Raw genomic sequence first — 27,162 nt, 5'->3', positions numbered from 1 at the left:
GATAAATATAAATATGATGAACTCTTGATAGAAACGGAAGAATAAAATAATCGGAGTGCTTAGAATTAGGGGAAGCATTGAAACGGAATCAGATCAACCAACCTTTTAATATTATTACGTGAAATAGAATGACATATGGATTAGAAAGTATTATAATGTATTGGAAACATGTGAACCACAATATAAAAAGTTCATCCAAAGGCGAATTGAACTACATTATTGCTAACATATTGCGAGGTTAAGTCCATCCCCTCCCTCTTAGTATCGTTTTTTCTGTCTGAGTTGCGACCTAAGTGGGTGTCTAGACAAGTCTAGACGGACGCCTAGACGAGCTAGGTAGATGCCTGAATACGTCTAGACACCCTTTCTTAATTTTCAAATACTTAGGGATTAATCGAGGTGATAGCTAACCGTGTAACGTCTAACGCCTTTGTTAACAAAATGAAGCTGTATTTAAAGTGTATTTTGAAACAGTATTTGGTTAAACAAAAGGAAAGTATTTTTGAAAAGTGTTTGGTTAAACAAAAGGAAAGTAGTCAAAGTACCTTCCAACTTGACTAGAGTCACAAAGTTGTATTCTTATGTCTATTCGGAAGACAACGTTATTCGGTATGTGTACAGACCCTCTTGTGTCGGGTTGGTGAAAGCGGGCTCGTGGCTGGCCCAGTACTTGGATCACTCCATCTCTCATTTTAAGACGAGTTCACATTAACTAAATAGAAAATTCTAAACTCATGATACATTGGTAAAATCTTAACATTTTATTTTCTAGTATATTCGATATACGACTCTCTCTTAAGTATATGTATGATACACAAATAAGTCAAAACCTTATATCTACGTATAGAGAATAACTTACATGAAACATGTCTGTTATCATTATGACATTTCAATTTAATAATACATCATCTTGTTAAAAAAAAAAATGTGACAATGTATTGAATTGAAGCGCTACGTGGTTTTTTTTTTTCTTCTTAATTTGACATCCAAAATATATCAAAAAACAAAACAAATAAAATAAAATAATTATATATATAACCGATCCTATAAAAGCCAATAAACGAGGACGCTGAGAAAGAGCGGCGCTCAACCTAAAACCCCAACAAAACCTCCACTCAGAAACAAAAAGATTTCGCGCCTGCCGTAAAACGCTCTCACAAACCCAGCAAGTGCAGAGAGAGCGTGGCTAGCCAGCCCTGTAGTAAAGCTGCTGCTGGGTCTCCAGTACGAAGCTGGGTGCAAACTCCCTCGATTAATAACTAACTCCACGCACCCACCAAATATTTTCCCTTCTCTGTCTCTGTTTCTTCCTCGCCATGTACGGACGACCTTCTCGCCGCTCCTCCGGCGGCGGACGGGGTCAGCCACCGCAACAACCCCAAAACCCTAATTTCCCCCTCCAAAGCCCCATCAATTCACCATATGTCTATCCCTCCAACCCTGCCTTCATACCCCACAGTGCCTACCAAAACCCTTACCAAACCTTCCCTCCCACTAATTTCCCTATCCAAAACCCTAATTTCTCCCGCCAAAACGCTGGCTTCACTCCTCCTCCCCAGCAGGTTTCGAGCTCGACGGTCTTTCGGCCTCAGAACTCGAGAGATATGCTCGAGAGAATTGACCGCGCAGTGGGGAAGGCTCGCGACGAACTTGCCGCCGCAGGAGAGAACGTCTCCGCGTGGAAGGTCTCGCAGTCGGCCCTTCTGATGCTCAAGGTTGATAGCTGGGATTCTTTGGGGTTTCAGATGCAGCAAGTGCCGTCTCTGAACCGCCTCATGCTCACCGAAGCGAAGGTAATGCTACCCTCTAAGTAATGCTTCATTTGGTTGCTAAGAAAGTATGGGAAAAGAGTTGCAATTGATATTGGTAATACTTCTTTCGTAATTTAAACACTTCGATTGCGTGTTAGGAATTATTGAAATTACTCTGTATTGGGGGAAACATACATGATTTGTATTGCTTGTAATTGACCTCCGAGAAACCACATTAAACAAAGAAAATCATGGATATAAGAGAGACCACATTTGATTGTGGGGTGAAGAATTGGAATTTTGGACCAAAGAGTCGAGAGAACTCTGGGCTTCTTAAGGATATTTTTTACTTTACCCATTTTCTCTGGCAAAAGTTATCTTGCTTCGTTGGGTTTTTTTCAGTAGTTTGATAAACATAATGGATGTGATTTAATAAATTAATATTTCTGATTGGGGTTGAGAGCAACTCCGCCTATGTATCTTACATTGCCGGTCCCAAGCCTGGATAAAGGAGGAGGGGGAGGGCGTCAGGTAGTCGACAGCCGGCACTCCATGATCACGTCGAATCCTTATGAAAATTGGGGTTGAGAGCAACTAAAAGGCTTGACCTTTTTATTAGCAATTGCAAGGAGATTTGCTATCTATATGCACTGGACATTAGTTGTCCAGGGTGAGTATACATATTGTCTTTTGTTTCGCTCATTTGAATATGAAGTTTCATTTGTAAAGTAAAAGTAATACAATCACGCACAATGAACATGCAACTATTTATTTTCTCTTGTTTTCTCAACAAAAGAAGCATATGATACAATATTAAAATTTTGCATATTTTCTGTATTTTGTCTTACAAGATCTATGCCTTTATGTATTAAATTCCATCAATCTTTACTTATTTTCTATTGGAATTTAGATAAATGCATTTATCCATTGTTTCGTTGGCGTTCAAACCATTACTTCATTGTATGATATGGAAGTAGCAATCTGCAAGAATGAGAGGATTGAGCAGTTTGAAGAGCTGGGATTGGGCCCTTTGTTGCGACACCCACTTGTTTTGCATTATTTCTCGGTGAAGTCTGATACAACTAAAGTGTTTAAGATAACTAGTTGGGAGATAATATCTCTACTTTCAGAGTTCATGGATACTTCTAACAATAAAAGGTTTAGCCCTGAAGAGATTTTAGATTTCATCGTTAAGAGGCGAGCAGCTGCAAGCAAGGATGATCTTGGAATACGAATTCACAGTGTGGGGTATGTCTCACATTTGTTGCTTCTACTTTATGATTAGCAAAGCTATTTTGTGGATAGATAAATTGTGACCAGGGAATTACATTGGCAAAGGAAATCTCTTTTTTCTTTAGTTCATATGCATTTATATGATGCTGGATTTACTAGTTTATGGAGCTTTCATGCACTAAAATTCCTTCTAATATTTGTAAGTGCACGCGGCAGTTAAATTTTTTTCCTTCTGGATTAGGGATGTTGAGTAGGATCTCTTATAGTACTTGCCCATTCTCTCTTTGAGTCACAGGGATATTTGATGCATGCTTCTGCTGAGGTAATGCATGCTGTTTGTCAATTCTTGCCACTAACTATAAAATCTCTTTGTCATGAATAATATTCAGGATTCACAGACATTTTGATATAAAATAAAATGGCCCAATCTCAAGCATTATTTGTTGACCTTGGTTCTGCTTTGTTGCAGACCTTTATGAAGTAGTTGGTCATTTATAATTTATATGAGTCATCACCTCTGTGTTTGTGTGTGTGTGTGTGTGTGTGTATCAATCCTAGTTTATTGATGGTTAAATTTGTTAACCATGATTTTAGTTTTCTAAGGGGTTAAGACAGTCTCATGGTATTATTATATAATCATCTCATTCATTTTTTTTCAATGATGTATGCAAATTTATAATGTCGTAGATTGAAGTTACTTTATGATCACAGGAATTATATTTCGGCCATTCGGAAAGCCAGGAGATTAGAAAAGAAATCTGCGAAGGGATTTGAGCAAAAGTTAGATACAAAATGTAGGAAGCGTCCACTTTTCTCCGCACTGAAAAATCAGCTAGACGAACGTTTCAGCACCATTTCTCAGCGTGTTGAATCGTTTTCTTCCATGCATAAGGATTTTCGTGGCAAGCACATTAGATTTGATTCTTCGAGCTCAGATGATGAAGATAATGAGAATTATTCATCCGAAGATGATTTTGAAAATAATGACCATGCCACAGGTAGTCAGGTTAACCACTCAGCACAATCTGTTAAAAGTTCCGACCAAGTGAGCAGCTGTCCTTACCCGTCTGCAATAGAAGAGAGGACACGTCTTGGGTTGAGCCAGCTTTCTCCAGCTAGCGGCACCCAAAAGCACAATGAGAGTAGTGGATCTGTTAGAAAGAAAAGGAAATCTGAAAACATAAACAGTGCAATCTCCATTCCGCACAAATTGCGGAAGAGAGATAAGGTTCAAGATGCCCTTCCTGTGCAAAATGGTAGGGAAACCAATGAGGTCAGCAATTTGCATGAAGATGAACTTTCAGTTGACAATAACTATATGAAGATGTTTATTACAACCTGGAAGGAGGCATGTCGGGAGCACACTGTGACGGAGGTATGTTCATGCTTTTGTTTTGGTATGTAAACAAATGATTAGATATCACATATCTGCCAATAGTACGGTATCTGTTTATGTAATGTATTTAGTTTGCTATGTATTTTCATTGCTTTTGAGAATTATAATGAACTTGATTTTTACGTGTAACTGATACCAAATTCACTAGGTTTCAAAGATTTGATGAAAACATTATGCCTGGAAATGTGCTTCATATTCTGGCTGATATCTTTACAGATTGATATTTTTTAGTGAATTATATTAATGGGGGAAGGTTGGGTATATAAAGGAAATATATTCAGGGAAGAACTGGAGGTGTTTGCCGATGTTTCTCATATCCCACGGGTGTTGACAAGGATAAGAAATACATGTCAAATAATTTCAATAAATTGTGTTTCCTTGTATTACAAAAGTTGCACCATGTTCTTTCATATTTTATTCCTTCGCTGTTTTAACTTAGCCTTATGAGTGCTATAAGTAACAGAGTTCTAAAAGTATTGATGTTTCTCGTATCCCACGGGTGTTGACAAGGATAAGAAATACATGTCAAATAATTCCAATAAATTGTGTTTCCTTGCATTACAAAAGTTACACCACGTTCTTTCATTTTTTCTTCCTTCGCTGTTTTAACTTAGCCTTATTACAAGTGTTATAAGTATCAGAGTTCTTTCATTTTTTATTCTACAAATTTCGGTTTCACAAAATATCTTTTGTTTCTTGTAGGTACTTGATAGAATGCTGCTGTATAATAATACTAAAGCTCAGAAGAGAAAGAAAATCAAGTCAATGTTTTCCCTAGATCCATTAATTGGATTACTAAATGTTGCTGTAAGTCATTGTGGCCTGTTTAATTATCAGCTTATTAGTTTCACATGTAGTATTTTATTGTTTTGCAGATTTTTAATTATTGAATTCCTGAGGATATTAAAGTATGGAGATGCATATATGTTTTTGTTATGTTTGTGTGTTTTGGTGTTTTAACTCTTGTATTACATATTTTAGTGTATTTCATGTAGTTCCTTTTGCTTTTGGTTTCTCTATCATGGGTTCAATACATTTAATTACCTTGAATGCTTTAAGGTAAGATTCAGCTAAGGCCTTGTATTTAAGATAAGAGAATGTCCTACCTGAGAGTATGGGAAGTATACAAGGAAAGAACACAAAGTAGCCAATAATGGTTTTTAAAATTGTTGTTATGCTTATAGATGGCATATTATAGGCCTGTATATTATGTTAAGATCATTCTTTATATCTGAAAATTTTCAAAAAAATTACTCTAGAAGGTTCTGAATTTGTCTTATGTGTGGTTCTTTCAGTTTTCCACAGGTTTGCTGTGGAAGTTTTGTTTTGTATTGTGATAACCAGTGAAATCCTTTATTGTTATGCAACTGTTTATGATCACTCACATTGTCATTTCTATGTTGCAGGTCTCGTCTATCAAATGTGGAATGTGGGACAGCATGTATGATACATTCCAAACTGTCAGTCAATATGAGTTAACTGGCAGTCTTACTGATAACTGTCCTGAATATGTGAGCATAGATGTTGAACCAGTTACCAAAGATGAACAAAAAATGAAGGATCCACGGGTCATCAGTGAACATATTGTTGAGCATATGCAGAGTAAGTGATGGTTATTTTAATTTTTTTGAAAAAGAAGAAGCATAATGATACAGGACAAAAGGATTATGGGAAAATATGAGTACAGGATAGAAACTACTAGCATCATGGGTTTCTATGAATCACTCCTAGAGGCCTTGGGCATGACAACTAGGGTTAGAATCACACTAACCTAGAGAGGAGAAAAGCTCCATCGATTTTATTCAATCATTATTCATTACTATCTAAGAGGTCGCACTTGGTGCGATGGCAAGTGCCTTCGCCCATGAGCGGTAGGTCTCGGGTTCGAGACTTGGGAGCAGCCTCTCCATAAATGGGGGTAAGACTAGCCGACATTCACCTCTCCCAGACCCTGCGTAAAGCGGGAGCCTTGTGCACTGGGTACGACCGACCTTTATTATTCATTACTATCTAAAGAGAATTACAATGATGCAACTTATAACAAACCTAAACCTAATTGAACAAAAAATAACCCATTCCTTTAGAAAGTGGAAATAATAACCGGATCCTTATAGATCAAAGAAATTTAAAGACTAATGGGCCTGCTGGAACCATAAATTGACAGCTTTTATTTTAAAACCCTAGACACTAAAAGACTAAAGCACCCTTGACCAACATGACTGACGTTCTTCTTCACATAATAATGGCATGTTTCCTTACCTAGAATGCGAGTTTTTTCTATTTTATGACTTCCCCTGGGTTTACCAACACATTTGGAATCATTCTAAATCCAATACCTGAAAATCCAGCAAATACAAAACCATTCTTAATAACCCATATTTCAGACTTTCCCTATTTGAAGTTAGTAAACAAGCCATTAATAGTGAAGAAAACATTAATTACAATTTGTTGATGCACAAAATCAACGAGGACTTTGGTACAACAGAAAGTGTTAAGTTTGTGACCTTCGCTAGATTGCTCCGGTCACTAGTGTGAATAAGTATGTAAATGGATAGAGACAGGGAAGCAAACACAAGATGTACATGGTTCACCCAGATTGGCTACGTCTACGGAGTAGAGGAGTTCTCATTAATTGTGAAGGGTTTACACAAGTACATAGGTTCAAGCTCTCCTTTGGTGAGTACAAGTGAATGATTTAGTACAAATAACATTAGGAAATATTGTGAGAGAATGATCTCTATTTATAGAAGAGAGTTTCTAGTTTCATTCTGACATTGACACTTGTCGTGTTGTGATTGGCTTCTGATGTTAACACATGTCGCGCTATGATTGGCTTCTGATGTTGACACGTGTCGCGTTGTGATTGGCCTGGAAACTCTTCTGGGTCCTTGACGGTATAACGTTGACCAGTGCTCATTAGTTTCGGGATTGGTCAAGTATGGTACAAACACAATTCGTGGACAAGCAGTCTACATCAATAACATCACTAATAGATACAAGTACAACATAAATTCCAGAAGCACTAAGAAACTGCGGTGAACTCTAGATAGAGTGAAAACAACAAAGAAATCTTCAACCACCTGTAATCCTGGTTAGAAGAAATAGATAATTCTTTGAATTCCCAAGTCACCAAAGCCCAAATGGAGGCCCAAACTTAACCTTTTTCCATTGTCTATCCACTTCCACCCCTTCATACTCTTTAAAGATTCTCCTATTCCGCTCCATCCAGATAACCTACAATATAACTAGTGTCTAAAAAGCTAACCATGTCTTACTTGTTTACTTGTTCCTAGCACTTATGCATTCCAGAAAGCTCTCGCTAAACAATCTCTACAACCCGTTGTATCTAAGGGGACAGTGTAAGGTTACATGACCCACACTTTCCCCCGCTGCTTTGCACATAACACAAGAATGAGGAGATTAGCAGGCATAAGGCCTCCCCCTTTGGATCACATCATGGGTATTAATCTTCTATTATTTTACAATAGTGATTCCATCTAACAATTGAAAAATGGATTTCAGTACCCCAGCACACTTTTGAGCTGTAGGCAGTCAAAATTACTGCCGCAAATAGGTTTAAATTATTGACACCAAAGTATTTTTTCTTAACTTCTTATAATAAGATAATATCTCGTCTTTTTCTGTTCCCTCATTTTTTATGTTTCTCTTTGAAACTTGTATGCCTTATGGTGTTCTGTAATTAAATTTCACAGGTGTTTCTGTTGAGGACGTAATCAGAAAAATTACCTTGTATTTTGAGAGTGATCAAGGAAGGCATAACGATAGTCAATCACTTCAGGAGAAGATATTTATCTTCTTGAGAAAGCTTTGTGATTGCGAGCTTTGGCTGGTCAAAGAATTTGGTGTCGAGGAATTTAAATCCCTCGGTCATGGGGAGTTTTTTATGTTCTTAGAGAAATATGCTTGTCTACTGCCACACGAGCTGTGCAAGTTCCTGACCGGTGATGTAACTGGGAAGTGTCCTTTGGAGGTTTGCTTGCTCCAACACCATTTGGTTGTTTTAGTATCTCAAGCTTTGAATAGTTTATGGGAGGATGAAAACATTACTAAAGAAAAGATATTACTGCTGCATAGGAAGCAGTTCCCATTGGTTAGTTTCACAACTATCGAAAATGGTTCAGTGGAAGATTTCTTAAGCATAGTGGGAAAGCATAAAAATGCTGCGATTTCCAAATGTGTTCAATTTTCAATGGCACTATGTGGAACTAGTAATGCTAGACAGTCATCAGCACAGATTGAGAATGTCCTATGGAACAGCACTTTAATCAATACTGACAGTGGCCAGAAAGCAAAGCCTTATGAATCTGTTACATCCAAGGATGCAATTGAAGTTTTACTTAGGGCACCAATGATGTCAGATTTAAACTTATGGTCACATTGGGACCTTTTGTTTGCTCCCTCTCTTGGTCCTCTTTTACCATGGCTGTTGAAGGAAGTCAACACGGATGAACTGTTGTGTTTGGTGACAAGAGATGGAAAACTGATTCGGTTAGATCATTCAGCAACTGTTGATTCATTCTTGGAAGCTGCACTTCAAGGATCCTCTTTTCAAACAGCAGTGAAAATGCTCTCTCTATTTTCACTAGTTGGGGGAGAAAAACATGTTCCTGTCTCCCTTCTGAAAATTCATATACAACATGCATTTGAAGTAATCCTGAAGAATTATTTAGATGGTTTGGAAGTACATGACAATAATAATTCTTTTAATTATGGAGAACCACTGTCTAGACAAGAAATTGTTGGTGAAGTTGCTGCTGGTAAATTGTGTAGTAAATTACACAGTGACTTAAGCAAGATGAATAGTGCAACGCCTGTTATATCAAGATTTGTCCTTGAATGTCTTGGGTATCTACCTACCGAGTTTCGTGATTTTGCTGCTGATATATTGCTTTCTGGGATACAATCTGTTGTCAAACATGCTCCTTCAGCCATTCTGGGTGAATGTATCAAATCAGAACAGCGTCTCATGCTTCATGAAGTTGGGTTGTCTCTTGGTATAGTTGAGTGGATTACTGATTACTATGAATTTTGTTCCAACGATGCTACTGACTTGTCCATATCTGCGGATTCACGTATGAATTCTGTTAGTTATGAAACAGGGTCAAGCTCAATGATTGTGCAAGATGTGTCAGGTAAGTTTTCTGCTTCTGAACAGAGCATGGGTGCATCTGGTAGGTCAGATGAGCAGACCCGTGGATGTACTGGTATCTGTATGAAGATTGATAGCGCAGAAGCTTCTGATGCTAGAAGTGGATATTGTTCCACACACAGTTCTGCGGAGCTTAATAAACATGAAGATGCAGCCCAGGTAATTGAGTCAATCCGGAGAGATGAATTCGGTCTTGATTCAAGCCTACAAAGTGTTGAAAGTATCATGCTAAAGAAGCAGCATGCTCGCTTAGGGAGAGCTCTTCATTGTCTTTCACAGGAATTGTATTCTCAGGATTCACACTTTCTTCTTGAGCTGGTAAGGGTGCCCTTTCTCTCTCTCTCTGTCCTTTTCCCCCTTTCATTGTGCTTAGTGCAGTCATCTGCTCAATTATGTGATGTTTTCCTCCTTTTTTATTATCTTTTTGGTGTCCCCTCTTTCATTTACATTTACCGTCTAAATTCTTGGTCTTGTCATATAATATTTTCCTCTTTCATTTATGGTATAAATGCCCGGTCTTGTTATATACTTTTTTTCATGTAATTTCTGGACATTCTCTTGGATTCTGATTAATAAATGAACTTTGCTAAGATTTGTACGGCTTTCTGGGTTTACTGACTAGTGGTTACATGTGTATTTATACATATAGAAATCTTTCTAAACAGCCTGACATGTTAAGTAGTCAACTTTATTATTTGTTTATAGCGTGGTGCCAGGTTGATAGTTTGAAAAACATAACTATGCATATTTATATATGTATTTATATTTTGTTTTGTTGCCTGATGCCCCTGATAGCATATATTGTTATGCAGGGCTTGGAATTCTCAACGTAGGACATGCTCTCAACACCTTTCATTTATAAAATTTCTCCTACAACAACATATTGTCAAATACTATTTCAAATTTAGAGTGTGTATGATCTTTATATTGTTGATACTATAATTGAGTCTAAAGTTGAAAACAAGCCTTTGATAAGCTAGTGATGTTTTAATACATCTAATTGTTGTACGTATTTATTCTTTCATTGTTGTCTCAGGTTCAAAATGCTGATGATAATACCTACCCAACAAATGTAGAACCAACTCTAACATTCATTCTTCAAGAATCAAGTATTATTGTTTTAAACAATGAGCAAGGATTCTCTTCCCAGAATATTAGAGCACTTTGTGACGTTGGCAGTTCCACCAAGAAAGGATCTAATGCTGGATATATAGGCCAGAAGGGCATTGGTTTCAAATCAGTATTTCGGGTAGGTTGTGAAAACACTGCAGTTGTCATTCTCTCTCTCTCTCTCATGTCAAACCACACCTTTTCTTTTTCGATTGTTTGCTGCATTAAGTGAAGTATCTTGTACAGTTGTACTATCATTTGAATTTCTAACAAGCCTTATTATAGGAACTATGGATTATATGTTTTACTGCTGCTATGAATTATTTATTATTTTTGTTAATCAAACTCTCAGCTTCATTCCCTGTTTGGAGGAGACTTGCTCCACTGGATCCATAATGGTCCAGAAAGACATTGATAATATGCCTTCATTAATATGCTTGCATTTATCTGCAGGTCACAGATGCTCCAGAAATTCATTCCAATGGGTTCCATATCAAATTTGATATAAGTGAGGGTCAGATCGGGTTTGTTTTGCCAACAGTTGTACCTCCGTGCAGTATTGACTTGTTTAGTAGGCTTACTTCTGGTGGCAGTGATCAATCGGACCGTGACTGCTGGAACACTTGCATTGTTCTTCCTTTCAAATCAAAGTTATCAGATGCAACTGTCATGAAGAACATTATAAATATGTTTTCAGATCTTCATCCATCTTTATTACTCTTTCTGCACCGCCTCCAGTGTATCAAGTTCAGAAACTTGCTCGATGATTCACTTACTGTCATGAGAAAAGAAATTGTGGGAGATGGTATCGTTAAGGTTTCACATGGGAAAGAAAAAATGACATGGTTTGTAGTATCTCAAAAATTGCAAGCTGAATTTGTTCGTAGTGATGTACAAAAAACAGAGATCTCGATAGCATTGACTTTGAAGGAATCCGATAGTGGCGATTATAGTCCAGATTTACGCCAACACCCGGTTTTTGCATTTCTTCCTCTAAGAACTTATGGCCTGAAATTTATTCTGCAGGGTGATTTTGCCATTACTTCATCTAGAGAGGAAGTGGATGGAGATAGTCCCTGGAACCAGTGGCTATTGTCAGAATTTCCAGGTTTGTTCATCAATGTTGAGAGATCTTTTTGTGCTCTTCCATGTTTTAGAGAGAATCCAGGCAGAGCTGTGGCAGCTTATATGTCCTTTGTTCCGCTTGTTGGGGAGGTGCATGGCTTCTTTTCTTCTCTTCCTCGATTGATTATTTCTAAATTACGTATGTCAAATTGCTTACTCCTAGAAGGTCGAAACAATGAATGGGTTCCTCCTTGCAAAGTCCTAAGAGGTTGGAATGAACGTGCTCATTCACTTCTTCCTGACAGTTTACTATGTGAACATCTTGGCCTTGGGTTCTTGGATAAAAATATTGTGCTGTCAGACCAACTTGCAAGTGCACTAGGTATTGCGGAGTATGGGCCCAAAGTTCTTCTTCAAGTTATGGTCTCTTTATGCCATAAACATAATGATATTAAATCAATGGGGTTTGGTTGGCTGGCCTTTTGGCTAAGTGAACTTTATGCAATGTTTTTCAGTTCATCTGTGGAAGCTTCATTTGACTCTAGAATTCAAATGGATGTCATAGAAAACCTTCGAAAAATTCCATTCATTCCTCTTTCAGATGGTACTTACGGTGCAATAGATGAAGGCCCAATTTGGTTACATTTTGATGCCTCATGCACTGAGCTTGAAGCTCAGCACGGACTTGAGTCCTTTCCACATTTATATGCAAAACTTCGGACCGTAAATCCTGCCCTCCTTTCTACACTGTCTGCAGACATGTCATCCATGGATGTGACGACAGTTGAAAAACTCACGTGTATGCTTTTCCGAATTGGTGTCCAGAAGTTGTCTACACACGAAATTGTCAAAGTGCACATCCTGCCAGCTATGTCTGAAGATAGAATTATGGATAGGGATAAGAATTTGATGATTGAATATCTCTGCTTTGTTATGCTCCACCTACAGTCTAGCTGCTCCGATTGTCATGTTGAAAGGGAATATATAATCTCTGAAATACTGGATAAGGCTTACATATCAACAAATCATGGCTTTAAACGACCTTCTGAGGTATCAATTCATTTCAGTCAAGAATTTGGTAATCCCGTGGACATAAAGAAGTTGATTAATATGGTGGATATGAAGTGGCATGAGGTTGACATCTCCTATTTGAGACATCCTGTTTCAAAGTCACTCCCATGTGAACTGGAGAAGTGGAGGCAATTTTTCCAGCAAATTGGGATAATGGATTTCGTCAAAGTAGTTCAAGTTGAGAAGGGAATAGCTGATATTTCAGATGGAGTAGTTAAGAATTTGATATGGGATAAGGACTTAATTTCCCTTAGGCCAAATATCACAGATTGGGAGTCCCCTGAATTGGTCGACTTATTGTCAGTATTGGCCAGAGATGGCAACAAAAGAGGTTGTGAATATCTTTTAGAGGTTCTTGATACTTTGTGGGATGATTGTTATAGTGAAAAAACTACTGGTTATTGTGCTTCTAACTCTGAAGCCGACAGAAGGCCCTTCAAATCTTCATTTATAAGTAGCATCTGTGATGTGCAGTGGGTAGCATCAGCGATGGATGATGTGCTTCACTATCCTAAACATTTATATCATGACTGTGATGCAGTGCGTTCGACTCTGGGGGCATCTGCTCCTTTTGCGATTCCAAAGGTTAGTTTGGTACTTGCATACGAATTTCCCCATTTTTTACTTCAAAGGGAAAAGGTTGTGACCTTTTTTATTTCTTTTCTACATGTTTTGTCTTTTCTGCATACTAAATTACTTCGCGATTTTTCCTAACAGTTTGAATGGTGTCAATAAAGCTTATATAACTTCACATCACATTGGCGTGAGAATATTTGTAGGTATCTGCTGATGAATGATTGTAAATAATTCTGTGAAAATCTTTGTGTGGGGAAATTAATCTATGTCGAACCTTGACTTCTTGTGATATTTATATTTTGGATTTCTTCTACACAATTATTTATATGTCAACGTTATTTTCTATCTTCTAATATGTTTTTTTTCTCTAATCGTATTTTAATTATCTAATATGACATGCTTTTCATAATCACTAGGATTCACAGTTTAGCTTCAAGTTTTTAATTATGTGAATTAGTTGAATATTGGTGTTAATGGTTGGTGACATCATTATATTATTATCATTCGATTTGATAAGCCTGTCTGTTCTCTTTTATGTTTAATGTTGTCCTTGTGCATAGAAGTATAAATAAAATTTTGTCGCTTCATAAAACAATTTATAATAAGAAAAAAGGATATTATGATGTTGCATCTACAACAACAACAACAACAACAAAGCCTTTTCCCACTAAGTGGGGTCGGCTATATGAATCCTAGAACGCCATTGCGCTCGGTTTTGTGTCATGTCCTCCGTTAGATCCAAGTACTCTAAGCCTTTTCTTAGAGTCTCTTCCAAAGTTTTCCTAGGTCTTCCTCTACCCCTTCGGCCCTGAACCTCTGTCCCGTAGTCACATCTTCGAACCAGAGCGTCAGTCGGCCTTCTTTGCACATGTCCAAAACACCGGAACCGATTTTCTCTCATCTTTCCTTCAATTTCGGCTACTCCTACTTTACCTCGGATATCCTCATTCTCAATCTTATCCTTTCTCGTGTGCCCACACATCCCACGAAGCATCCTCATCTCCGCTACACCCATTTTGTGTACGTGTTGATGTTTCACCGCCCAACATTCTGTGTCATACAACATCGCTGGCCTTATTGCCGTCCTATAAAATTTTCCCTTGAGCTTCAGTGGCCTACGACGGTCACACAACACGCCGGATGCATTCTTACACTTCATCCATCCAGCTCGTATTCTATGGTTGAGATCTCCATCTAATTCTCCGTTCTCTTGCAAGATAGATCCTAGGTAGCGAAAACGGTCACTTTTTGTGATCTTCGCTAGATTGCTCCGGTCATTAGTGTGGCTAGTATATAAATGGATAGAGATAGGAAAGCAAACACAAGATGTACGTGGTTCACCCAGATTGGCTACGTCCACGGAATAGAAGAGTTCTCATTAATTGTGAAGGGTTTACACAAGTACATAGGTTCAAGCTCTCCTTTAGTGAGTACAAGTGAATGATTTAGTACAAATGACATTAGAGTACAAATGACATTAGGAAATATTGTGGGAGAATGATCTCGTAATCACGAAACTTCTAAGTATCGGAGTGTGGTATCATCTTGACTTGCCTTATCTGTCTCATAGGTAGATGTGGCAGCTTCTCTGGAAGTACTCTTCCTCCATCCAGGGGTGGTATCTTTAACTGGTGGAGATGCACAAGGTAATGTATCAATTTCACTTGAAGCTTACTTGTAGTTTCAGGCTTGGTCAAGCGCGATACAAACCATGTAGTAGGAGTCCCCCAAGTCGCCGAGCTAGGGGATCTGCTGAAAGAGGTGACAGACAAGGTAAGCAATCAGAGCTCCGGCTGATTGTTCACCTTCTCCCCATCTTGCAGCAGCATGAAGGATAAAGAGAAGAAAAATGAGGAGATGATATGGGATACTTTTGCTTTTGAAGAAGTAACTTTCCACAGGCTTATTCTTGAACTGAGCTGGAGGGTTTTCTGGTTTCCTCCAGAGTATAAGGCCGACTGAAGAATTTGAGGGTCAAAACAAGTCCATCAAATCTAGAGTACGTTCGACCCTGCTGATATGGGATACTTTTGCTTTTGACAGAGTAATGGAAGTATCGGCACGTGTGCTGTTCCGCTTGTATCCACATGCTTCCTTGTATCCTTCGCACTTGCCCTATCTGTTCCTCAAGCAGATGCGGTATCTTCCCTGGAAACATAAACTGTTGAAGATGAGTACTCGAGAGCAATGCCAGGTAAGTAATCAGGTAAGGGGTTCCAGGCAGTCAGTTCCTGGCTGGGAGCTTGATTTCAAGTGCTGACTGATTGCTCTCTTTCTCCTTGTCTTGCAGGTAAAAACAAGGCCAAAGGAAAAGACAGGGAAAAAGCATGATATGGGATACTCTTGCTTTTAACCCTGATGATATGAGATATTCTTGCTCTAGTATAGCTTGTTTGCAGAGGTATTATCGGGGGGAAAGAAAGCTGAATATTTCGAAAGGCTTCGTTGGGAGTGCCCTCTCAGATATGAGGAAGGGTTGAGCATTTTTGCAGGTCTGCCTGTCCGTTGGGGATGGAGGTCGACATATATAGGAGTCTCCCTAACAACAAGTAGTAATGTTATTCCTTTACCCTGCTTGGTCATAGCACGATAGTGGGAGCTGCCAGCTTCACATGTTTTAACTCTGTCAGAGCACTTTGAAAAAGTGGTATGTGGTATCTGGCTCTCGAGATTCGGAAAACGATGCTTCTTCGATTTTTGAGAAAGCAATCATGCTGGGGGTCTGGCTCTCGAGATTCAGGGAGCAGTGTCTCTTCGATTTTTGAGAAAGTAATCATGTTGGGACTCTGGCTCTCGAGATTTGGAGGGCGGTGCCTCTTCGATTTTGGAGTAAGCAATCTTGTTGGGAGTATTTTCTCGGATGTGAGTAAAGGTTGGGCATGTTTGCTAGTCTACCTTGCCACGAAGCACGGAGGTTGACACACAGGGACTTTCCAATTATCCAGCAGTGGTACTGTGCCTTTACCCTTGTGGGTAATAATATGGTAGCTAGACCTTCAAAATTTATGTGTCTAAACTTTGTTAGTGCTGTTTCTTTGCTATTCTTTTACCTTTCTTGGTCAGAGCGATGTAGTGGGAGCTGCAAGCTTCACGTGCTCAACTTTGGCAGAGACTTTGGCAAAGTTATCTGTGGTACCCATGAGCTATTGTTGCGTGTGGGAAGTGGGTGATTGAACAGTAAGATTCATGTGCTTTCTACTTCACCAGAAGTCTTCGACAGAATGCCCATAATTTCCGCAAAGCTGAGTGTGCGTGTGACAGGTGCTGACAAGGCTAGAAAAGTAGGTGCCTCTTCGATTTCTGAGATCGGCCCTCGTGGTCTCTGAGCAGCCCAGCTTTTGAGAAAGCGAGCGCCTCTTCGATTGATTCGGAGAACGATGCCTCTTCGATTTTTGAGAAAGCAATCATGCTGGGGATCTGGCTCTCGAGATTCGGGGAGCAGTGTCTCTTCGATTTTTTTAGAAAGTAATCATGTTGGGAGTCTGGCTCTCGAGATTCGGAGGGCGGTGCCTCTTCGATTTTGGAGCAAGCAATCTTGTTGGGAGTGTTTTCTCGAATGTGAGTAAAGGTTGGGCATGTTTGCTAGTCTACCTTGCCACGAAGCACAGAGGTTGACACACAGGGACTTTCCAATTATCCAGCAATGGTACTGTTCCTTTACCCTCTCTTCGCTTTTTGAGAAAGTAGTCATGTTGGGAGTCTGGCTCTCGAGATTCGGAGGACGGTGCCTCTTCGATTTTGGAGCAATCAATCTTATTGGGAGTGTTTTCTCGAATGTGAGTAAAGGTTGGGCATGTTTGCTAGTCTACCTTGCCACGAGGCACAGAGGTTGACACACAGGGACTTTCCAATTATCCAGCAGTGGTACTGTTCCTTTACCCTTGTGGGTAATAATATGGTAGCTAGACCTTCAAAATTTATGGGTCTAAACTTTGTTAGTGCTGTTTCTTTGCTATTCTTTTACCCTTCTTGGTCAGAGCGATGTAGTGGGAGCTGCAAGCTTCACGTGCTCAACTTTGGCAGAGAACTTTGGCAAAGTTATCTGTGGTACCCATGAGCTATTGTTGCGTGTGGGAAGTGGGTGATTGGACAGTAAGATTCATGTGTTTTCTACTTCCCCAGAAGTCTTCGACAGAATACCCATAATTTCGGCAAAGCTGAGTGTGCGTGTGACAGGTGCTGACAAGGCTGGAAAAGTAGGTGCCTCTTCGATTTCTGAGATCAGCCCTCGTGGTCTCTGAGGAGCCCAGCTTTTGAGAAAGCGAGCGCCTCTTCGATTTCTGAGATCGGCTTTCGTGGTCTTTGAGCAGCCCAACTTTTGAGAAAGCAAACACCTCTTCGATTTATGCGATCAACCCTCGTGGTCTCTAAGCAGCCCAGCTTTTGAGAAAGCAAACGCCTCTTCGATTTCTGGGCAGGCGCCTCTTCGATGTCTGAAGCTCCGTCGAGTGCAGCTTTTTATAAGGGTTGGCATTAAGTTCCAAAGCACACTTGAATCTCCACCAGTAGAAGCTCCATTCTTGCACTTCTAAGATCTTGATTTGTCCGACCTCTTCTCTCTTCAACACCTTTGAAAATGTCTGGCCCCTCCGACCGTCGTTTTGACTTGAACCTTGTTGAAGAGGCAACCCCGCCTTCTCCAGACAACATATGGCGCCCATGCTTCGTCTCCCCTACTGGTCCTCTTACCGTTGGGGATTCCGTGATGAAGAATGATATGACCGCTGCGGTGGTGGCCAGGAACCTTCTCACTCCCAAAGATAACAGACTACTTTCCAAACGGTCTGATGAGTTAGCTGTTAAGGATTCGCTGGCTCTCAGTGTTCAGTGTGCAGGTTCTGTGTCTAATATGGCCCAACGCCTATTTGCTCGAACCCGCCAAGTTGAATCATTGGCGGCCGAAGTGATGAGTCTCAAACAGGAGATTAGAGGGCTCAAGCATGAGAATAAACAGTTGCACCGGCTCGCACATGACTATGCTACAAACATGAAGATGAAGCTTGACCAGATGAAGGAAACTGATGGTCAGGTTTTACTTGATCATCAGAGATTTGTGGGTTTGTTCCAAAGGCATTTATTGCCTTCGTCTTCTGGGGCTGTACCGCGTAATGAAGCTCCAAATGATCAACCTCTGATGCCTCCTCCTTCTAGGGTTCTGTCCAGTACTGAGGCTCCGAATGATCCCCCTCCGATGCTTTCTCTTTCTGAGGCTCTACCGACTGCTGAGACTTCTCCTAAGCAACCTTTGTGAAGGCTCCATCTTGTTTGTTTATTTTGACTCATGTATATGTACATATTTGTAGCTTATCGGGGATATCAATAAATAAGCTTTTCTTCATTTCAACGTATTGTGTTAAATACACCAAAGCCTTCTTCGCTAAGTTCTTTGAATTTTCTTTTGTTGAAGCTTGTATGTTGAAGTTTTCTGAGTGGAGCATGTAGGTTGGGGTAGTGTTCCCTTAATTTTCTGAGTGAGGAAAACTTCTCGATTGGAGACTTGGAAAATCCAAGTCACTGAGTGGGATCGGCTATATGAATCTTAGAACGCCATTGTGCTCGGTCCTGTGTCATGTCCTTCGTTAGATCCAAGTACTCTAAGTCTTTTCTTAGAGTCTCTTCCAAAGTTTTCCTAGGTCTTCCTCTACCTCTTCGGCCCTGAACCTCTGTCCCATAGTCGCATCTTCTAATCGGAGCGTCAGTAGGCCTTCTTTGCACATGTCCAAACCACCGTAACCGATTTTCTCTCATCTTTCCTTCAATTTCGGCTACTCCTACTTTACCCCGGATATCCTCATTCCTAATCTTATCCTTTCTCGTGTGCCCACACATCCAGCGAAGCATCCTCATCTCCGCTACACCCATTTTGTGTACGTGTTGATGCTTCACCGCCCAACATTCTGTGCCATACAGCATCGCCGGCCTTATTGCCGTCCTATAAAATTTTCCCTTGAGCTTCAGTGGCATACGGCGGTCACACAACACGCCAGATGCACTCTTCCACTTCATCCATCCAGCTTGTATTCTATGGTTGAGATCTCCATCTAATTCTCCGTTCTTTTGCAAGATAGATCCTAGATAACGAAAACGGTCGCTCTTTGGTATTTCTTGATCTCTGATCCTCACCCCTAACTTGTTTTGGCCTTCATTTGCACTGAACTTGCACTCCATATATTCTGTTTTTGATCGGCTTAGGCGAAGACCTTTAGATTCCAACACTTCTCTCCAAAGGTTAAGCTTTGCATTTACCCCTTCCTGAGTTTCATCTATCAACACTATATCGTCTGCGAAAAGCATACACCAAGGAATATCATCTTGAATATGTCCTGTTAACTGATCCATTACCAACGCAAAAAGGTAAGGACTTAAGAATGAGCCTTGATGTAATCCTACAGTTATGGGAAAGCTTTCGGTTTGTCCTTCATGAGTTCTTACGGCAGTCTTTGCTCCTTCATACATATCCTTTATAGCTTGGATATATGCTACTCGTACTCCTTTCTTCTCTAAAATCCTCCAAAGAATGTCTCTTGGGACCCTATCATACGCTTTTTCCAAATCTATAAAGACCATGTGTAAATCCTTTTTCCCATCTCTATATCTTTCCATCAATCTTCGTAAGAGATAGATTGCCTCCATGGTTGAGCGCCCTGGCATGAACCCGAATTGGTTGTCCGAAATTAATTAACATTATTTATACGGTGTTGCTGTTTGGACGCTGTACTTCCTTAATAATTCCCCCACCGCCTCTCTGTTGACCTACTAATTCATATCCAACTGTTTACATGTGCAAAATGAAGAATAAGCCACAAAATCAAGAAACGATTTAAAATGGGAGGATTATGTTGGGAGAGGTTTTTACTTGACTAAGATGGCCTGGGTGTCGCTATTATTAACCTCAAAACTCGCTAATGCAACACCCATGCCATCTTCATCAAAGCAAAACCTCTCTCAAATCTAATCCTCCCTTTTTAAATGGTTTGTTGATTTTCTGGCCATTTTCTTCATACGTGGTGACATATGAGGGTTAAGATTTATGATTCTGTCAAAGTCATGGGGATTTTGGGTTCTGGAATGTGGTTATTCATTTTTTATTGAGCCAACCAGGGTCAAGTGAAGCACAGTTGTTCAGTATTTTACCACCGAATAATTATGGCATATCTGATGCTAAATTTTCGAACAAACTCAACTCCAAGTCTTATTTGTTCCACAACTCAGGTCTGGTCCCTTCCTATGTGAAGCAGTCTGCGGTGGTTGTTTGATTCTTACAGTGATGTTCCAGAACCTTTTGTTTTTTTTTTAGAGAATGTGGCTCAGATTTTGGTACCTATATTGGAATGAAACTTTTGTTTTTTTCAAGAGAAAACTCGACTGTATGAGGTGAAAATTTATTAAATAAAAAAATGAAATTACACCTAGTTAGAGATATTAGAATTTATTATATGTTTAGAATTTGGAGATGGCTGCATCTTTTGATTACAGGTCTATATTATTACCAAATTTGAAAAAGAAAAAAATCAATAGCTCTAGATTCCAATCCTCTTTAGCAATCCCTATTGTTTCCACTATGAAATGAGCAATACACCTCAAGAATATTTTGCATATGTTGTTTCTGGAAGGCGTAGCGGCATACTTTTCGATTGCTATATGTTCTATAACATGGATGTGAGACAATGCTATACTGTGGATATAATAACTACAATTTCAGCTGTACAAAATCTTAAATGTTGTTTGAAGTTTCTTGATCCATGTGCTCCATTGTTTTTTTATTCTTTTGAAACAGGTGAGAAGTGAGAATTTCGTACGTGATATTGGCTTTAAGACAATAGTTTCTCTTGACGATGCTCTGGAGGTCTTGAAGTTATGGAGGCGTGAAAATGAATTCCAGGCCAGGTATGATTATGATTTTCCCTCCATCATGATTGACCTCATTTTATTCAGGAGTGATATCATTAGCTTTTATTTCTTATATCTTAGGCTAAATGTTTTGGTTTCACCAATTTTGTGAATACTATTACCAAAGAAATTGAAGTGCTTAAACCTAGAGCATTACCTCTACAGTATCATTTGCTTTTATAGGCATTAGATCCACATAATCGGGAGGTAATTTTAAGCAATGTTCTTATAGGGAGATATATGTCCCTTCAAAATCACAACCTTAAGCAATGCTCGACACAAAACATATATTTATATGTACGCTTTACTCTTATTGTATTTGTTTAATTTTGCACGGTCTGCAAAAAATTTGCATCTTAAAAAAAAGATTGCACACTTTAAAGTCGGCTTTTCTTTTGTCTTCCAGCCTAGGGCAAATGTTGAAATTTTACACATTAATCTGGAATGAAATGGCTGCTTCAACGGAGAAAATTGCAGAGGTTTTCCATTCAGGACCTTCTATATTTATTCCTTATGCATCTAGCTTCAGGCACGAGGATGTGGTATGTGGTACATTGTTGTCCCCTGCAGAAGTATACTGGCATGATTCCACGTCGTTTGTAGACCAAATCAGAGAAATTCATCGTCAGTGCAGCTCAGCAGGTGTTGCTCATGGCCCATTGATTAAGATGCTTTGCAATTTCTACCCAGGCCTTCATGACTTCTTTGTTAACGTCTGTGGAGTACATGAAACCCCTCCTCTCCGAAGCTACATTCAGATTTTGCTTCATTTATCAAATGTTGCTTTGCCTTCACAAGCAGCTAGTGCAGTAAGTACTAAGTAACCAAGTTTAGAGAAATATGACAATGAATGCAAGCCGCAGGGTGATCTAAATGTTTTGTGTTGCTTGTGTCAGGTTTTTCAAGTTTTCCTGAAGTGGACTGATGGATTAAAATCAGGATTGAGTGCTGAGGATGTTCTTTATTTGAAAGATTTGCTTACAAAGATTGAATGTACGGTGCTTCCTACTTTACAAGATAAGTGGGTTTCTCTACATCCGTCATTTGGTCTTGTGTGCTGGTGTGATGATAAGAAATTAAGCAAGCAGTTTAAGCACTTGGATGGCATTGATTTTCTGTACTTGGGTGAACTGAGTAAAGATGATGAAGAGATGCTATGTACGAAAGTGTCCATCCTCATGCAGACTTTAGGGATTCCTGCTCTTTCAGAGGTAAGATTAAGATATGTCTTTATGTGCGCGGAGCTGAGACATGTCTCTATTTGTTCACAAACATGCACATGTCACGTGAGCATGTGTATGAAACTTAAGCAACATGTTTGAGTATTAAATGGAATTCAATACGTCATAATAATCTCTAAAGTTGCTATGCATTATTATGCCACATTAAATTGAACAATGCATTGTATTACAAAATTCAGGGTTATCAGTTTGAAAAAGAAAATGGAAAACTAAATTATGGAAATTAACTCATGCACCTGAAACTTCCCCATACCTTTGTGTTTACATGCAGGTTGTAACTCGCGAGGCAATATATTCTGGTATCGAAGACTCTAGCTTTAAAGCTGCATTGCTGGATTGGGCTCTTCCATATGCTCAGCGGTACTTAAATGGTGTACACCCAGATAAATATTCTCAACTCAAGCAGTCTGAATTTCTGAACTGTTTGCAAGTAGTAGTTGTTGAAAAGCTGTTTTACCGGAATGTTATAAAGGGTACTGGAAGTGAATCCAAGAAGCAAGTTGAATGTAGTTGCCTTCTGACGGTATGTTATTTCATCCTTCATTGAATGTGAATGCCTGCTGTTTGTGTTTCATAATGCTCCTTTTATACTTAAAACTGATTTAGACTTTACCTGGAACCACAATATACTTGCATCCTTCTGAAATACAAGGATTTAGTATGTGAAACATCTTATGCAGGTTACTTGACACCATCCTCCTACTTTGTTCTGGTAAAATAGTGACACCATCCTCCTACTTTGTTCTGGTAAAATAGAAAATGTAAATTATGCATCCCCTAAAAGTTCCTCCTTTTAATCAACTTCTCTTATTAAATGGTGTTTCTCATAGTTTTATGATTCCGGAAGATAATTCTACCAAGAATTTGGTGTGATGAGTACTTGCAATTTTTCTCACTTTCATACACTTAATCCTTTCATTTCACAAATACAGGGTAGCATTTTGTATACAACCCAAGAGTCAGATTCTCACGCATTATTTCTGGAGCTTTCTCGTTTATTTTTTAATGGAAGTCCTGAACTGCACTTTGCAAATTTCCTTCATATGATCACAACCATGGCAGAGTCAGGTTCAAATGAGGAGCAGACAGAGTTTTTCATCTTAAATAGCCAAAAGGTGCCAAAGCTTCCTGATGGTGAATCTGTTTGGTCCTTGTCTTCTGTGCATTCCTTAACGAGGAGTGATAAACCACTGCAGACAAGTTCTATTTCAACCGTAGTAAATGAACAAAGCAGTTTGAAATCCAAAAGCAAAGCAGCAACCTGGCCTCCTGTTGATTGGAAAACTGCACCAGGGTTTGGTTATGCTCGTGCAAATGGTTTTAAGACGCAGGCACCAGGTTCACAGCCTAACACGGTTGTACAAAGTAAATTGGGTGATGATTCTGAAGGTATCAGCAGACAAACAGATAATTTGACACCTGTTTCGGTTGACACTAATTGGACAATTGAACATTGTTCAGCAACATCTGCAGCTTTAGTTTTGCCAGACTCCAATCGTCTGCAAGAACATTGTAGTGAGGCTGACAATGAGGCTGACTTGTCAATGCATATCCAGTTTGATCCTAGTAGTTTTGGTCCTGTGTCTGATGCTCCTGACTTTGGTTCATCTAATTTTAGCAAGAGAGATCAGCTTAGATTTGGTACACCCAATTCGACACAAGCAATTTTAACTGGGCGGCTAGGTGAGCTTGTTGCTTTTAAATATTTTGTTGACAAAGCTGGCAAGTCAGTTGTTAAGTGGGTTAATGAACATAACGAAACTGGGCTACCATATGACATAGTTCTGGGAGGGAAGGAAAATAGTAGAGAGTACATTGAAGTTAAAGCAACCAAGTCTACAAGAAAAGACTGGTTTGAAATATCAATGAGAGAGTTGCAATTTGCGGTTGAGAAAGGTGAAGCTTTCAGTATTGCACATGTCGTTTTATTGGATAATAATGTTGCAAGGGTCTCAGTATTCAACAATCTTGCAAAATTGTGCCAGCTTCACAAACTACGTTTGGCTGTCTTGATGCCTGAGCAGCAGAAGGAATTTTCCATTGTTTCCCAGTCCTAAAAGGTACTTCATGTGGTCTCTACTGCATGCCCAATTGGCCTATCTCAGTTGATGTGGCAGCGGACGATCTGCTTATTTAATCGGATTTTTTCACATCAAATTGGAAAGCCATAGGCCAGTTGATTTCCAACCAAAAGTTGACTTTTGGGTGAAAATTGTGCTGGAGTTGAACATGCCGGGAACTGTTCGTTCAAAATTTTTATCTGTGTGGTTCCTGCTGTCAGCCGGGATTCTTCATATTTATTCAAACAATTCAGTCCCCTTCATTGATTTTAATAGGAGTGGGAGTGAACTCTCCTCTGTGGTGTCTGTATGTACAATGGATAGGAAATGTCTCTGGCAACAATGTATATATGTACAGAATTTACTTGGTTTTGTTATCTGGATGACAGTTGCTTATCAAAGATTTTGTACAGTTTTTTGACCACAGTAAAGAAAGTTGAGGACTTCAAGTTCTGCATTTTAGGTTATCAATGTTCTTTCAGTTTTTTATGTGCTTTCGAGGATTATATATATGACGTTTTCTCTCCGCAAGAACGCGCTGTTGTTCGACCATCTTGTTATTTTGGTTGGCATTCTTTTCCAGTTCCTTTCATACTAAAACACAAGCTGCGCCATACTCGAACATAATTTGAGTTTTGGAGATGAGTGGAGTGGAATTTTCAAGAAACGTAATTTTTTTTAATCAGAGAAGAAGAAAAACAACTAAAGCATGTAGTTGTGTGCTACACACACCCATCTCGGATAAATATTTCAATGTGCAGGGAACACGACTCTGTATACTTGGTGTACCAGGCTACGTTCCTTAAAAGGTTTTTGGTAAATCCAGGAAAGCAACATTGGGATGCAGTCAAGTGGATTTTGCGTTACTTAAAAGGTTCTTGGCGACAAGCAATCATGTTTGAGAAGCAAAAAGAAAATGTGGGGATATGCGGATGCCGATTATGCAGGGGAGTTGAACAAGAGAATGTCAACTTTTGGTTAGGTCTTTACATGTGCAGGAGAACCAATTAGTTGGAGGGCACTACTGCAACCAATTACAACTTTGTTGACCACAGAGGCAAAGTACATTGCTTTGGCCGAAGCTGGAAAGTAAGCAATTTGGCTTAGTGGCTTGGTAGGCCAAATAGAATCACTCAAGATTATGTGACAGCTAAAGTGTTCGCTTGGCAAAGAATCAGGTTTTTCATGAAAGATAAAAGCACATTGAAGCAAGGTATCACAAAATCAGAGATTTGGTGGAATCTGAGGAGATTTGGTTGAAAAGGTTCACACAGACGACAATGTCGTAGACTTCCTTAAGAAGATAGTGTCAGCCAATAAGTTTAAGCATTGCTTGAACTTATCAATCTCATTGATTGATTAAGGTTTGGTTTGATATTGTTGTGCTTTGAAAAAAAACTGTTTTTGTTGTGCTATGAGAATAAGCTCATTTTTGCTGCTTCACATTTTTAGCTTTTTTCACCTGTAACTGTGAAAATAAGCTGTTTTTAAGTGTTTACCAAACACCTTTTTGAGCTCAGCTTTTTTTTTATACTCACTTTTTATAAAAGCACCTCAGTATCAAACCAGTATTAAGTAGAACACCTCCTTACTTGAGGTGGAATGAGGCAAGAAGGAGATTGTCAAGGTGAAGGTTCTTGAAGATTTGCAGAGCTGCTTTAAGAAGGTTTGAAGATACTCTGGGATGCAACAGTCAAGACTTGGTGTGACTCACCAAGGTGCAGATTGTTAGGATTTTGGCTCATCAAAGCTAGTGTCCTATCTTGTTTAGGATTGTGTAGGGAAAATAAAAGGTACACCGATTCTTCTCCGAAAAGAACTAGGAAAGAATCTTAGTTTCCTTATTCAATTAGATTAAGAATTCTAGAAGATAATTTGAAAAACGAAAAAAAGTGTACTTTCCTAGTCTATTTAGAATAGGAAACATAATCTGGAAAAAAGACATGTAAGCCGCACCTTATACTTAAATTAGGGTGCGACAAGGCTAGAATAATGTGTGAAAAAGCTAGAGACAGTCAATATAGTGTAAAGGCGATTAGTTCTAAGGGTTTTTGCAAAAGTATTAACTTTATTATTAATCAAGGAAGCCGTGATTTCTCTACCTAGAGAAATCACAACTGGACGTACGCAAAAATTCTGATGAACCAGTATAAATCTTGTGTTTCGGATTTTCTCTATTTTGCTAAGTTTTTGTCTATGGCCAGATACATCAAAATAGCAAGATCTAGAGGGGGTCAGAATCATAACACAAAGTTGATAGTGCAATGAGTTAATGGGTCCTTCATCTAACGCTGCCTAGCTTATGGTCAATAAATCTTTCTTGTTTTAGGAGACGCGTGATGCTAGAAAGACCATTTGCTTAAACCATATTTTGTAAACCATATCATGCAATTAATAATTAAAGAATTTTATCTACAAATATGGTCCAATCATTTCTTAGTACTTAACTGTCACATCACGTGATTTCATCACACACTTCCTTATGAAGATAATGCCAGACAATAAGTTCAAGCATTGCTTGAACTTATCAATCTCATTGATTGATTAAGGTAGAGCACCTCCTCACTTGAGGTGGAAGAAGGCAAGAAGAAGATTGTCA

The 27,162-nt window shown here is 39.1% G+C and overlaps 1 protein-coding gene across 2 annotated transcripts; it reads left to right on the top strand.

The window, feature by feature from the left end:
• The first annotated feature begins 1,077 nt into the window (after positions 1 to 1,077).
• LOC103409373 (protein NO VEIN-like) lies at positions 1,078 to 25,030 on the top strand. 2 transcript variants are annotated; one of them, XM_029100783.2, is made up of 13 exons: positions 1,078 to 1,793; positions 2,729 to 2,999; positions 3,696 to 4,359; positions 5,083 to 5,187; positions 5,787 to 5,982; positions 8,094 to 9,868; positions 10,587 to 10,799; positions 11,114 to 13,381; positions 21,150 to 21,259; positions 21,669 to 22,071; positions 22,159 to 22,473; positions 22,775 to 23,026; positions 23,436 to 25,030. In XM_029100783.2, the coding sequence occupies exons 2-13, from the start codon at positions 2,887 to 2,889 to the stop codon at positions 24,558 to 24,560; spliced, it is 7,539 nt and encodes a 2,512-aa protein (XP_028956616.2). In that variant the 5' UTR covers positions 1,078 to 1,793; positions 2,729 to 2,886; the 3' UTR covers positions 24,561 to 25,030. The 2 variants fall into 2 exon arrangements, with proteins under 2 accessions (XP_028956616.2, XP_028956614.2); XM_029100781.2 differs by having other exon boundaries at positions 2,662 to 2,999.
• The last annotated feature ends 2,132 nt before the right edge of the window (positions 25,031 to 27,162 follow it).

The sequence above is a fragment of the Malus domestica genome, chromosome 04, assembly GCF_042453785.1.
Source record: "Malus domestica chromosome 04, GDT2T_hap1".
Classification (NCBI taxonomy): domain Eukaryota; kingdom Viridiplantae; phylum Streptophyta; class Magnoliopsida; order Rosales; family Rosaceae; genus Malus; species Malus domestica.
This window is presented reverse-complemented; position numbering and strand designations above follow the sequence as displayed.

Excerpts from the sequence above, each read along its gene's own strand:
- LOC103409373 (XM_029100781.2), top strand. The coding sequence starts at position 1,317 with ATGTACGGACGACCTTCTCGCCGCTCCTCCGGCGGCGGACGGGGTCAG. Across the intron at positions 1,794-2,661 it reads TCATGCTCACCGAAGCGAAG|ATAAATGCATTTATCCATTG; the intron begins GTAATGCTACCC and ends ATTGGAATTTAG. Across the intron at positions 22,072-22,158 it reads CTTCACAAGCAGCTAGTGCA|GTTTTTCAAGTTTTCCTGAA; the intron begins GTAAGTACTAAG and ends TGCTTGTGTCAG.